Source organism: Acomys minous, assembly GCF_964271855.1.
Source record: "Acomys minous genome assembly, chromosome: 4".
Lineage (NCBI taxonomy): Eukaryota > Metazoa > Chordata > Mammalia > Rodentia > Muridae > Acomys > Acomys minous.
The window spans coordinates 73,119,098-73,134,613 of record NC_140486.1 but is presented as its reverse complement, the minus strand read 5'-3'; the positions used below and the strand labels follow the sequence as shown (position 1 = coordinate 73,134,613).

General features: G+C 38.2%; 1 protein-coding gene and 1 pseudogene across 2 annotated transcripts in view; one reads left to right on the top strand and one right to left on the bottom strand.

Moving 5' to 3' along the window:
• ROCK1 (Rho associated coiled-coil containing protein kinase 1) overlaps positions 1 to 15,516 on the bottom strand; it is a 112,165-nt gene that overhangs the window by 75,786 nt on the left and 20,863 nt on the right. The window contains exon 2 of the mRNA XM_084780709.1: positions 7,470 to 7,551. Within this exon, the coding sequence (XP_084636835.1) occupies positions 7,470 to 7,551 (82 nt within the window). The remainder of the gene's footprint in view (positions 1 to 7,469; positions 7,552 to 15,516) is intronic.
• LOC311596864 (large ribosomal subunit protein eL27-like) lies at positions 1,512 to 5,051 on the top strand (annotated as a pseudogene). Its single transcript has one exon. The product of its transcript is annotated as a large ribosomal subunit protein eL27-like (transcript).

Genomic DNA, 15,516 nt, shown 5'->3' with positions numbered 1-15,516 from the left:
TACCAGGTGTTCAGCACCTGGAGGGTTACAGATGCTTCTGCGACACCTCCAAGGGTTGGGTTGGCCATGGAAAGTACCATTTTTTTTTCAAGTCAGGGTCTCATTACATATCCTTGACTGGCCTAGAATTCACTATGTAAGCGAAACTGGCTTCCAATTTAGAGCTCTCCTGCCTCTGCTTCGGAATATTGGGATTAAACATATGTGCCATCATGCCCAGCTGAGTAAAAGCCAATAATAGAAATAATCTTTAATAGAAGAAAAAAAGACTATAAAGTTCTAGTTCCTAATAAAAGTAGCCAAGATATTCTTGCCTTCCTGTTAAAATGTATCTGGGTAAGTTATGACCATCAGACATATGCAATGTTAATAAATTTCTACACAAGGGTAAATATATTGTAACTTCCTAGGTCACAGCACTGCAAAACATACTACAAAGTTAAGTCAATATTCAACCAATTTGTTACACAAATATTTGTGTGTTTACATCAGGGCGTAAGTAATCACAAGAGATAAGGAAAAGTAAACGGAAATACTGTTGCTGTTTTTAAGTAGTGAAATTCTAATGAATGAAACAATGAAAATTTCATTTATAGGCCCTGTGGTGGTTTTGCATGCCTCTAAATCCAGCACTCAGGAGGCAGAGGCGGGACAATCTCTGAGCTTGAGGCCAGCCTGGTCTATGGAGTAAGTTCCACGACAGCCAAGGCTACACAGAGAAACCTTGTCTTGAAAAACAAAACAACAACAAAAAATCAAATTCAAACCAATTTAAAATAAAAGAGAGAAACACAGTTTTTGAAGTACTAAGAGGATACCAAATAAGGCACGCCTTACAGAGGAAGGGCTAGAAAAAGTTTTTATGGAAACACCTGAAACACATTTGAAATGAAAAGCAGCTGTTAGTCAGGTAAGCTCATGGAGACAGAACATTCAATGATGGGACAGTGGGACTGTGTACACAAGGGTTCTGCTGCTAGACTAGCATGTTTGTGGTGAAGTGGCAGACGAGGCTGGAGAGTCCCAATCTGGCTAAGGAGCCTGAACTTTGCCTGTAAATCAGTAGTTAGAAAATTATTATTCGCTGGGCATAGTGGCACATGCCTTTAATAGCACTCCAGAGGCAGAGGCAGGCAGAACTCTGTGAATTCAAGGCACCTTGATCTACACAGTGAGCTCTCAGGCAGCTAGAAAAAGAAAAGCAAGCAAGGAAGTAAGAAAGAAAAAAAAAGCTATCACTTAATAACAGGAAGGTTTTCGTTTTGTTTCCCAGATTGCAGGTTTAGGCAGCTTAATGTATAAAAATCAAAGCAAATAAAAACCACTAGCATGGTGGTGGCGCACGCCTTTGATCCCAGCACTCGGGAGGCAGAGGCGGGCGGATCGCTGTGAGTTCGAGGCCAGCCTGGTCTACAAAGTGAGTCCAGGATAGCCAAGGCAGAGAGACCCTGTCTCGAAAAACCAAAATAAATAAATAGATAAATAGATAAATAAATAAATAAATAAGCATGGGTTAGAAGCTAGCTGGAAAAAAAACTCAACTAAACATAATTATATCTACATTTCAGCTACTCTGAAGAATGTTAAAGATAAATTCAGTGAAGACAAACTTGAATAGGAACATTTTAAGAGCATTTTAACATTCTACACAAGAAAGAAAATCCTAAACTGGGGTGTAGTGTGTTAGAATGGCCAGTGACACTGAAAAGGTATCCAAGCTCTAGTTACACAGTTTTGAACCATAAGAGACTGCAAAGTCTTGAGCGAGCTGGCAGACCAAACATTTGTAACTGAGAGATCCTTCTGTTTTCCTTGATGGTTAGCTCGTCCTAGCACAGGCTTGCACACTGTAAAGGTGTAAAGGTCTGCTAGCCAACAGCTTTGAGTCAAACTCAGCTTTCTATGGCTCTCGCTGCTCTAGATCATTTCATGAAGGGTTCAATCTAGAATTAAGAAAAGATAACAGTAAAGTCCAACCTGCAGACTTTAGTGTTCCAGTTGGAACTACTTATCCGCCTTATTTCAGGATTTAAACCTCAACAAGGCACTCCCTGGTGGAGGGATGCTATTTATGACTCCTTTGACACAGACCACAGTGCATATATTAGATTTTCCTAAGCCTATTATGGTTAGGGGTTAGGATTTTAGAAGACGAATGTTACTGCATCTGTAAAATCCATCAACAGGAAACCTAGGCTACATCTTCACCATAGTTCTCTTAACAGTCAAGAAACAAACAGTGTAATTCTCCCATTTGTTTTACATGGCACAACACCTTGCTATTTTTATTTATTAGTTTTTGGGGTTGGGATAGGGTCTCATCAATGTAGCCCTGACTGTCTCAGAATTCATTATGTAGACCACACTGGCCTAGAACTAAAGAGATCTGATCCACCTATCTCTATCTCCCAAGTGCTAGGATTAAAGGCATGCCCCACTACACCTGGCCTTTACTAATTTCAATTCTGTGTTTTCTAACATAATTCTTTGGTAACAATTCAAGATAAATTAATTCCTTTCATATTATCAGTCATTTATCCTCTCCTTTACATATAAATAATTTTTGGAGGCTCTGTAGTTACATTATGCTAACACAAAACATACTAAAACATGACTATTATTTCTCATTACCAGAATACGAGCAGATTTATATCAATCTCAATAAACATAAAAAGAGAATAAGCAGGATGAAGGCTAAGGCTTAGATGAGCAGAGTGATCTTCCCCTACTATCGTTTCATAGTAGCACTAAGGAGACTGGAGTTGGGATGTATAGCTTCTCATAACGTAGCAACTTATAAACTAAGGACACCATACGTGAGACAAGTAGTCACTCAGCGTCACTAAGTTGTAGATATTATTCCTAAAGATGGAAAGAAATAGGATCAAGCAGACCATGTTCTAAAACAGTGGTTCTCAACCTTCCTAATGCTGTGACCTTTTAATACATTTCCTCATGTTGTAGTGACCCAAACCATAAAATTAATTTCACTGCAACTTCACAACTGTAACTTTGCTACTGTTACAAGTCATAATGTAAATGTCTGTTTTCCCATGGTCTTAGGCAACCCCTTTGAAAGGGTGGTTCCACAAGAATCACTGTTCTAGAAAGAGAAATATGTAAGCAATTATGCTCATTTCACTTTGTAATGTATATTAGAAAGGAAGTGAGACCACACTTTCTACAGTCTCTACATAGCCAGGATAACTGCTAAGGTACACTGGTACCTCAAATAAAATGAAGCCCAAACTGAGAACGGTGACGCATGGCTACAATCTCAGCACTTGAAAGGCAGAGGCAAAAGGATTGAGTTTCAGGCAAGCCTGGGCTACTCAAGAGACTAAGACAACCAAACAGTGAGAGGGAGGGAGCCTCTCCCCAATAGACTTTTTAAAAAGAAAAGGGAATTGCCAATTCTTTTTCTTAATTCTTTGAGCAACTGCTGTTGTCAAAATTGTTATGGTCTTTTAGTGGCAGGCAAGGACTGCACTCTAAAGCTAACAATGTTAAGCAAGTATTTCTCTGTTCACATTTGTTTGGCTGCCATTAATCACATATTATTAGTGAATAATTTTCTCCATTTGGCTAAATTAATAAGCCAATAACAAACTTATATAAGACTGAAGTCTTGTTTTCTTTCCATTTTTGTGTAGAAATTCTACTGTGATGAAACTATGCCACCTTAAGTGCTCTGGTTCTTTACAACTTTGCTGTCCTCTGAGTAGAGGGTATTAGCATTCAGTCTGATAGTATCTCTGCACAATGTATTTATTCTTCAGCATCGCTATCCTGTCAATTGCACAATAGAAATGTTTTACCACTTAACTTGATAAAATTAACCTATATTCAAACATGCCTCAAAAGTACAGTTAAAGTACATTTTTTTCTATCCTTGCTTGTACATAATAGTTATGTACTAAAATAAAAAGTGGAGAGGCAGGCAGATCACTGTGAGTTCGAGGCCAGCCTGTTCTACAAAGTGAGTCCAAGACAGCCAAGGCTAACACAGAGACACCCTGTCTCGGAAAAAAGCAAAACAAACAAAAAAAAGTAAAGCATTTGATACATGTGGCACTCAAAATACAACTTGTAATTTTATCAGTATCATTTACACTACACTGCATAAGCAATAAAATGGCCACGTATTGTCTCTGTTACAACTATCTGACTCAACCACTATAGCCCAAAAAGCAGCCATAAATGAGGCATTAAAAACTGAGCAGATGCTGGGTACGGTGGTGCATACCTTTAATCCTAGCGCTCAAAAGGCAGAGGAAGGTGAATCTTGGAGTTCAAGGCCAGCATGGTCTACACAAAGAAACTCTTGTCTGGAAAAACAAAACAAAACAAGCAACAAAGGGGAAAAAAACAAAAAACAAAAAAAAAACCCCGAGTGGCTGGATGCCGGCTGCTTGCTGACAAAATGGGCAAGTTCATGAAACCAGGGAAAGTGGTGCTTGTCCTGGCTGGACACTACTCCGGATGCAAAGCCGTCATCGTGAAGAACATCGATGATGGCATCTCAGACGGCCCCTGCAGCCATGCCCTGGTAGCCGGGATTGACTGCTATCCCCGAAAAGTGACAGCTGCCATGGGCAAGAAGAAAATCGCCAAGAGGTCAAGTCCTTTGTGAAAGTTTATAACTACAATCACCTCATGCCCACCAAGTACTATGTGGATATCCCCTTGGACAAGACTGCTGTCAACAAGGACGTCTTTAGAGACCCAGCCCTGAAATGCAAGGCCAGGTGGGAGGCCAAGGTCAAGTTTGAGGAACCATACAAGACAGGGAAGAAAAACGGTTTTTCCAGAAGCTTTGTTTTTAGGTATATTTTCATTTCCATCATTAAAAAATAAAATAAGCCGGGCAGTGGTGGCGCATGCCTTTAATCCCAGCACTCAGGAGGCAGAGGTAGGCGGATCGCTGTGAGTTCAAGGCCAGTCTACAAAGGGAGTCCAGGACAGCCAAGGATACACAGAGAAACCCTGTCTCGAAAAACCAAAAAAAAAAAAAAATAAAAATAAATAAATAAATAAAATAAAATAAAAAACCCCAAGCATGATAATGTTCCAATAAAGCTGTTATTTATAGATACTGAAAATCTGGATTTCATATCACTTTACATCATGATATATTATTCATCTTCCTCTAACTTTTCCAATTATTAAAAATGTAAACTTACCCTTAGCTTGGGCTCATTGGAGAACACTGCTTCTCCTGGCAGCTCTCAAGTGATAACCTCTACTCTCCCACCTCACTTAAGACTACTTGGTCCCAGAAGCAGAATAGGGGAAGTCAGCTGCCATCTCCACACTCAATCTCTCACTATGGCTGTAAATCTACTGACTCTCAGGTCACCTAGACAATTTTTTTAGTTTACTGATTTCTCCAATATTCACTTGTTTTAATCCTTCTAAAGGCTTAGATGCTCACTCTCTTGCACATATCTTGCTGCTGTACTTAGTTCAATAAACCACAACCCTACTTAAATCCAACTCTCCAATTTCTCTATGTTTGCATTTATGCAGCTTAGCATGTCTAGATAAGCATATAAAAACCTATTTAAACTCATACAATATGAAGGTAGCTTTAATTCTGTTTATCAATCATGTAGTTCCCTAACCTACTTTCAATATATACTCTTAATTTCTAACATTCTCCCACTTTGCAACATAGTATATGTACTGGCTAGAATGTAAACTGGACATAAACTAGAGTCATGTGAAAATGTGGGGCATTTTCTTGATTGATAATTGATATGGAAGGGTCTAGTCTCACTGTGTGCCGCTGTGCTGCCACCCTTGGGCCGGTGGTCTTAAGTAATACAGGAAAGCAGGCTGTGCAATCCGTAAGGAGCAATCCAGCAAGTAGTATTCCTCCACTGCCTCTGTATCAGCTCTGTCAATGACGGACTGTGACGTGGAACTGTAAGCTGAAAGAAACCCTTTCCTTCGCCTGCTGTTTTCAATCTTGATGTATCACACAACAGAAAATCCAAGTAAGACACTATATCTCACATTTTTGTGTTTTTTCCTCTTACATCTCCCACTGATTTTCACTCACATTGACTGGTTATTATACTGAAACAAATGGAGCAGTCACAATATTGCCAGGTTACCATGATGCATTTGTACATTGAATGTATATATTCACTTTCACTTTCTAGCACATGTACGCATATTTGCAACAATACAATTTTTTTTTTTGAGACAGGGTTTCTTTGTGTAGCCTTGGCTGTTCTGAACTCACTTTGTAGACCAGGCTGGCCTCGAACTCACAGAGATCTGCCTGCCTCTGCCTCCCTTGAATGCTGGGATTAAAGGCGTGCGCCACCACACCTAGCACAATATTCCTATCTTAACACAATGTCTGAATATTTTCACTAGCTGGCAGTCAATGTCTAGTAAGTGTCCCCTCTTTCTCCTAAGCTTTTTACCTCTAAGGTTTTTGCTAACTCAGAAGTCCAAGAAAGCTTCAAGTTCATGACTCCCAACTGGAAGATTATAGGCATGGGCCTCTACATCTGGCCATAAGCAAGTTTTTCAATTTGCAAATAATTACGTTTTGTACTGCAAAGTCTTTGTGATATAATACTTTACAGCCCATACATAGTCATGATTACATGAATAAATATATATATTTTAAAATACATACATGCGCATATTCACATTTTAACATTGTATTTGATCCCTACTTTGTTTACAAAAGATTTACAAAGCTATACAGAGAAACCCTGTCTCAAAAAAAACACAACAAAAACCTCTACAGTGTAGAATAATTTAAAAAAATTACAGCCAGGCATGGTGGTACATGCCTTTAATCCCAGCACTCCGGAGGCAGAGGCAGGCAGATCACTTTAAGCTTGAAGCCAGCCTAGTCTACAAAGTGAGTCTAGAACAGCTAAGGCTACAGAGAAACCCTGTCTCAAAAAAACAAAAAAAGAAAACAGAAAGAAGAAAGAAATTACAACAGAGGAAAAAATAACTATTTTATATGACTATTTAGGGTTTAGGAACAGAAATAAGTGGGGTAGGAAGAATTTTATAATCTATTTCTTACTGGTAATTATTTAAATTCCAAACTTAATCTTTTTTCTTAAACCTGCAGGGTTCCAAAGTTGTAACTAATTCTTTTGTAAAAAAAAGTAGGGATCAAATATAGTATTAAACTTGAATATGCACATGCATGCATTTTAAAATACAAAATTTATTTATTTTAGCTATTTACTATTTCATCCTCTTTTCCAAAAATTACTTTGTACACTCTTTTTTATAGGAACCTAAACTAGCTTCTAAAATGTCTTCATAATGTGCCTTGTTAGGACAGCAGCTAGTGCTAGTCTTTGTACTACTATTATATAGAATTCACTGATAAAATAGTAAGAGTCAACAGAAGGGGAAAGGAGGCTTGAATAATATGATACATAACTACATGTGAAGTAAAAGTAAACTCTACAGAAAGTACTTACATCTGCTTAAAAAGTTGTCAATATTTTTGTTTTTTCTTAAGGCAGGAAAATCCAAATCATAAACCAAAGCATCCAATCCATCCTAAAGAAACAAACACGGAAGTGTTAGCATATCAGAGTATTTTGTTTTGAGTATTTTATGTCCTCTCTTCAATTTATCTTGTGTTCATTTTACATCCTTTACAAGGTTACATAGTAACAGGGAAAGGTTCTATGTTTTATTTCATATACACCTTCTATATCTTGCAGTCGGTGAGACAGGGAAATCACTACTGACTCTATGCAACTATGGTTTATGTGCTCTCTTTACAAGGATATGAAAGTTTACATCCCACTTACCCTGACTTCTACATTTATCTTTATGCCACGGGTGTTCAGCATAAACTTTGTGACTATAAATGTTTTACAGGGTAATAGCTAAATAGTATTTAATGAAGCATAAAATTTAAACTAAATCATATGTAATCACATATGCAAGCTGTACACATATTTAATTATAAAAACATACCAGGTGTTCACAAGGATCATTTTTACTCTTTAAAGCACCTTCTAGGACAACAAATAGGAAAGGACAAATAGAAGCTTTTTTCTTTTCAAAACTAGACATTTAAATACGTAAACAAGTGCTAGGCAATGTGAAGGTACAGCAACCCATACAACCAAGGGAAAGCTTGTACTGAGACTCTCTTGCTATAGGCTGTAGAAGGCAAACTCAGGTAAACCTAAAGTGTGTTCATTACGAAGAGTTGCTCTTTTTGTGGATGTGGTTTATGTACTGATTAGAGATATAGAGACAAGATGATTTCTGATCATCTTAATAAAGTGATGTACTCCAGATAAGTCACAATATTTCCAAGCTTAAAAAGGAAATCAAACAATTACATTCCAAAGAAAAACACACTTATATGCTACTGAAAAGACAAATCACATAAGCTTTTTGAGCCTATGTCTTCTTGACTGTAAAATGAGAATTAGTACCTATTTATAACTTGCATCAGATTAGTGAGACTAGGCTAAGCATGTGAAATCCTAAATATTCCCAATTTCCTTTTATTATGTCTATAGTTTTGTCTCCTTATTGCTAGGAATGACAAATTATGCATTTTAGTTGTGTGATTATACACTTTGTTGTTTTTTCTTGTTTTGTTTTGTTTTGTTTTTTGTTTTGAGACAGGGTTTTTCTTGTAGTCCTGGCTGTCCTGGACTTGTTTTGTAGACCAGGTTGGCCTCGAACTCACAGAGATCCACCTGCCTCTGCCTCCCAAATGCTGGGATTAAAGGAGTGTGCAACCATGTCCAGGCGTGGTTATAAAATTGTAAGAGTAAACTCAGGTCATGATGTTAAAACTCTTACCAAGCCAGGCATGGTGGCACATGCCTTTAATCCCAGCACTCGGGAGGCAGAGGCAAGTGGATTGCTGTGATTGCTGAGAGTTTGGGGCCAGCCTAGTCTACAAAGTGAGTCCAGGACAGCCAAGACTACACAGAGAAGCCCTGTTTCGAAAAAAAAAAAAAAAAAAAAACTTCCCTAAAGCAGCAATTCCATACTTGCCCTTTGTTGGATCACTGAGCTTGGTAATGTACTTATTAATGAAAATCTTGCACCACTAGCCGCACCTGGCCACTAGATGTTTAACCCTACCATCAAATATTTTAACTCTATACTAAGATGCAATGGTCTGTATTGTTCACTACCATCCACATGCATAACCCAAGGTGTTTTAAGTAAAGAAATAAAATTAATGAAAAATACTCTAGTATAATCAAAGCATACACCAACTAAGGTTAAAGGAAATTAAGATACTAGAGTAAAAAAAATAGGGTTTCAGGCTTCTACTTTGATACAGTAGAAAAATTGTACAATACAAGCAATGTTGACTATTCAGCCATAAAATATAATATAAAATATGGGGATGCAGAGATCGCTCAGTGGTTAACACCACCTGGTGCTCTTCCAGGAAACCTAAATTTGATTCCCAGCACCTACATCAGGTTTGTTACTCCAGTTTCAGGGGTCCCAATACCTTCTTCTGGCCTCTGAAGGTACCTATACACACACCTACACACACTCTTACATATACACACCTACACACACACATGCATCTACACACACACACACACACACACACAGTACATATACACATAAATAAAAGTAAACTAAAAAAATAATGAATTCTGCATTTCTTTTTACTTTTTTACATTTTAATTTGTTCATTTTACAACCCGATTGTAGCCACCTCCCTCCCTTCCCCTCCATCCTACCCCCCCCATCCTCCTTTCTCCCATCTCCTACCCCTCAGAAAGGGGTAGCTCTGCTCCCCTATCATCTGAACTCAGCCTATTAAGTCTCATCTAGACTGCCTGCATCTTACTCCTCTGTGCCCTGGTAAGGCTGCTCCTACTCCCCATATTATGGGACCCACAGGGAAACTGTGCTGCCTATCTACTACATCTGAGCAGCAGGTCTAGGACCTCACTATGCAGGGTCCTTGGACGTGCGGCAATCTCTTTAGCACCCCTCTCCCTCACTTGGCCTGGATTTGTTGGTGCCATTGGTCTCCTTGTGGAGCTCCTATCCCCTCTAGGTCCTTTTATCCCCCCAGTACAGGGAGTCTTCTTTTCTTTTCTTTTTAATTATTTATTTATTTGGATTTTCGAGACAGGGTTTCTCTGTGTAGCCTTGGCTGTCTTGGATTTGTTTTGTAGACCAGGCTGGCCTTGAACTCATTGAGATCCACCTGCCTCTGCCTCTCTGAGTACAGGAATGTACCACCACACCCATCGAATTCTGCATTTCTAAAAGGTCATATTATGACTTATTAATCAGTCTTCTGTAAAAAAAAAAACAACAACAACAACAACAAAAACAAAAACAAAAAAAACTCAAGAAGGAAAAAAACACAAAAACTTGTCTCTCAGAGTTCAAAAGGTAGGCAAAAATCCCTAAAAATAAAATACCTACCAACTACTTTAAGAAGAGTCTACATAAATAGAAAAGGATTGTCTAATTGTGGGGGCTTTAAGGAAGGGAAATAAGAGAGCTGAATCATAAAGATAAACCTAGCATGAGTAAGATAAAGATAGGGGAAAGCAAGGAAGAAAAGCAAAGAGTGAAGAGAAAGGAGAATGCTCCTGACTAGAAAGGGTAAGAAGGACGTGCCAGAGATGAAACTGTGAAAAATGGGCTGGGGGCATAAGGTATGACATACTGGCTAGGAATTTGGGTGTTTTATCTGCCAATACCCACCCACTCGGAAACAGGAGTGTAAGAGGAAAAAGGAGAGTGCCATATGACATCTCTAATTTATTAAGTCTGGCACTAAAACAACATGATGAATTAGAACTAGAATAGTTAGAAAAGGAGCAATTAGGAGAATGTAAACCAGATAAAAGACTGAACTAAACATTAAAACTGAGTGGAGACAAGAAACAAAAGAATTCTGTGAATAACTAACAAGAGCAGGATGAGCTGAGAAGGATTGCATATGTTTAAGAATGTTCATGCCGTTATCTTCTAGCCTGTAAGAACTGTGGCTTTGTTCAAATGCACAGAATACAAACTGGAAAAGATGTATTGGACATACTAAATTTAAGGTCACCAATGAGCTTAAGTTATGGATAACAAATTGGCAGCTAACAATTTGAGTTTTATGTCGAAGTTTTGTTTTTTAACTTTTGAGTCATGTTTAGGAGTCATGAGGGTACACTTAGTTCCAGAAAACAGATAGTTATCCAACAAAAGTAAATAAAGAATGAAAAGAGTGAAAAATTAAATCCTGGGAAACAACAACATCGGATAAGTAAACAAGGTAAAAATATAGAAGGGGAAACACAGAGAAACAAAGATACAAAACCCTTGAGAAAACTGAAGAAACACCTAGAAGAACTTAAGAGCAAGAAAAATGCAACACAAAGGCCAAGTACAACAAGGACCGAGAAAGAAGCCAAATCATTTGGAATTAAATGGCACTGTAGACAGTTGTCCATGTTTGAATGACTTAATGCCAGTAAACTCTATATATTTCAGAAATAATAAAAATATTGAGTTTTATACTTCTACATGTATTTCACTGTTTTGCTTTTCAAAGCACTACATAGGCCAAACTAGTCTTGATCCTCCTGCCTCATCTTTACAAATACTGGGATTACAGGCATTCTTTACCATACCCTAGTTCAATATATGTTGTGCTTTGTTTAAGTTGTTTTAAGTTCGCAAACTGGGAAGCTCTAAGCTCCCCTCTCCCCATAAATACTACCAATAAGCCATTAAACACACACACAAACACACACACACACACACACACACACACACACACCAGAGTGAACTGTGGCTTCAGTAATTTTGTCAGAGTTATGTAAAACTAAGGCTTACAGGCAAATAAGAACCATCTTAAAAACAGCTGGAAGGAGTTTCTGTTGCAGGATATTTGATCTCAATGTGATCCCTGAGATTGTGAACTGTAAAATCCTATCTCTGAACCCACTGAGGTTCCTGAGATTGAACTGTAAATCCCTGTTTCTTGTGGTTGAGCCCTAACACACCTTTAATACAAGAACTTTCTGTTTATTGTAAACAGGTAATTAAGATGTGTTTCAGCCAGCCTAACACACACCTTTCATCCAAGAGCTTTCTGTACACAGGATTTAATAAAGTTAACCCTAGGTCAAGAGGTGGAGCAAGAAACCAGCTGACAGGCACTAAAGGGTAGGAGGGACTGTGAGCTGAGGGGTGTTTGAGACAGCATGGAGAAGCAGAAGGGGTCTTTGGAGCTTTTAGCTATTGGGCTTTACTCTTGGGATTTTAGCTCTTTGGCTCCTCACTCTATCATTCCTGAGCTCCTGAGCTCCTGGGCCTTTGGCTTTTTTGGGCCTTAAACTAGCAAGCCTTTGGGGCCTTCTCCATGGGGACATGAGCTGAGTAGGAAGGTCATCTGAGTGCTCTCTCTGCCACTCTGAGCTAGCAGGTTTTTCTCCCCAGCATTTGACTCCTGAGTTTGGTAAAATAGAACGATCTGGGATTTTCAAAAAATTTTTTTACAAGCTTCTTTCCATTATTTGCTTTTCCTACCCATTCCTGGGCAAGAACAACCTAAAGGCTCGGGCAACTAACAGAATAAATCCGATTCCCACAAACCTTGAACTCAACACAGCACACAGTAAAGGTATACTATTTATGTATGTAACTAAGGGACCAATGGCCTTATCTGTTTCACATAACAGAAAATGCAGGCAGGTAGGCAGGACGTGCTATTCACAAAATTTTGCTACGTAATGGCTACTACAAGCTCCACTGAGAACCAAGACAAGAGATTGGGAGCAGATGAGAGATTTCTGATACAACACAGTAATAGACTACCTAGACTCAGTGAGACTATTTGGGGTATATATATACTCAAAATCAGCCACGTATAAGACAGTATTTAGAAAATCACCCACAGATCAAGGCAAAAAAGCATGTTTAAAAATGAACAAACAAACAAAACCCTACTAGGCCTTATACTTTCACCACTAGGCAAACCTGGCTAGCTGAGTGGTTAAGAATATGCCAGCACAGAACACGTGCAAAGACCAAGAAAGGTAGTTTTCTTTTTTATGATGCTTTTATGTGTTTCTGGTGTTCATACATTTATTTAAAAAGAAATTTTCATCTAAATAAATGAAGATAAACATTAGATGAGTACAGCAATCACTAGCAAAGAGGTATTGCAATCATAAGCAAAAACAGGACTAGGGATATAGCTTAGCTGGCAGAATGACTGTCTGGCATGCAGGAAGCTCTAGGTTTGATTCACAGCTCTGAATAAACTGGCACAATGGCTCAAGCCTGTAGAGAAAAAGGATCAGAAGTTCAAGATCACCTTCCTCTATAAAGCAAGTTCAAAGTCAGCCTGGGATACTTGCAAGAGAAGTTACCTTGTCTCAAAAAACAAAACAAAGATAACACAATAGAGTGGAAAATAGAGTTTAACTTGATTTCCAAAGTTAGCATACTGTAACAAATGAATTTTTAAAAAAATTAAAACCCACAGAAAAACGCGCCTTAATTTAGAAGAATAAAATAAGTATACCGGCAGCCAGGTGGCAGGCAGGCAGATCTCTGAGTATGAGCTTGGTCAACATACAGTGTGAGTTATAGGACAGCCAAAGCTACACCAAGAAACCCTTTCTCAAAAAAACTAAAATAAATAAATAATAAATAATAAATAATAAAATAAGTGTACAGAAAGCATCCTCACAGAAGCCTACACATTGGATTTACTAACCAAAGAAAAAGAAATTCACTTCTAATGTAATATACACTAAGGTTAAACATAAAAAGATGAGAAATTACTCGGTGCACAGATTCATTACAAAAGAGAAAAGTTACATCAGCATCTTTTAAAAGTTGTCCTCTTGCTGGATGCAGTGGTACATGCCTGTGATCCCAGCACTCAGGAGGCAGAGGCAAGTGGATCTTCGTGAGTTCAAGGCCAGCCTGGTCTACAAAGCAAGTCTAGGACAGCCAAGACTACACAGAGAAACCCAGGCTTGAAAAACAAAACAAAAGGTATCCTCAAAGGTACTGTGTTGAGTATCAATCCACCAGAAAGGCAAAGCTTTTTAAAATGTGTATGCGCACAACTTCAGAAATAGAAATGAAAAAGCAAAACCTGATGGAAATAAAAATACACAATTTTAATCGGCAATCTAAACACTTCACTTTCCACAACTGATAGACCTAGGCAAAAGAACAGCCACAGAAACTCAACACCATGAAACAACAGGGTCTGACATGAAACACTCCACCCCAAAACAGCAGTATTCACATTCTTCCTTAAAACGATTTATTTATTTTATGTATATACGTGCTTTGCCTTCATGCATGTCTCTGTACAACATGCATGCCATGTGCAAACGGAGGTCAGAAGAGGGTGTTGGATCCTCTAGAGCTGAGTCACAGATGGTTGTGAGCCATTATGTGCATGCTGGGAACTCAGAATGTGCTCTTAACCAGTGAGCCACATCTTTACCCTAATATTCGTATCTTTCCACAAGTGCTTGCCAGGACAGTCTGTCTCCTTTGCATATCACTTCTCAATCATTTAGAAGAATTAAAAACATACAATATGTTTTCTGATCAAAATGTAATTAAGCCACATTAAGCAAAAAGATAACGGAAAACATCCAAACACATGGGGGGAAAACAGATTTCTAAGTAATTCACCAGTCAAAGGAAGTCTCAAGGATATACCAACAAATCTATATTGAACTGTCAGGAAATAGAGATACAACATACCAAAATATGTGAAATGCAACTAAAGCAATGCTGAAAGGAAACTGTACTAAATGCTTTTATCGGAAAAGAGCTGGGCTACAGAAAAACCCAGGTGTAAAATGCCAGCTTGTATAAAACAAAAAGAGTTATTAGCCTGACAGTAGTGGTGCTTGCCATTAATCCCAGCACTCAGGGAGGCAGAGGCAGGTGGATCTCTATGAGTTCAAGGCCAGCCTGGTCTACAGAGTAGGTTCCAGGACAGCCAGAGCTACACAGAGAAACCCTGTCTTGGGGATGCGGGGAGGAAATGATTTTCAATCAACAACCTAAATTCCTTTCTCAAAAAAAACAAAAAAAACAAAAAAAACAAAAAAAAAAAACAAAGAGCTAATTAAACCTAAAGCAAACCAGAGAAAGTTAAGTCATCAAGAACAAATATTAATAAAATACACAGAGGAAAGTGATAACAGAGAGCTGGTTCTCTGACAGTAATAACTAAACTAACAACCTAGCAAGCTCATCAGAGGAAAACAGATAATACAAAGCATTAGTATCAGAAATCAAATAGATGTGATCACAAAAGATCTTGAAAATACAAGAAATGTGGCGACAACAACAACAACAACAACAATAAGTGGCAATTTTGATAGTCAACAACAATTCCTTAAAAAGGACAAGCTAACCAAGTAATTCAATATAAATATATTAATTAGTATTTACTACTACCAGAAAGAAAGCAAGAGCTGGGGCTTGATAATTTCTCCAAATAATTCTATAAAACCTTTAAAGAAT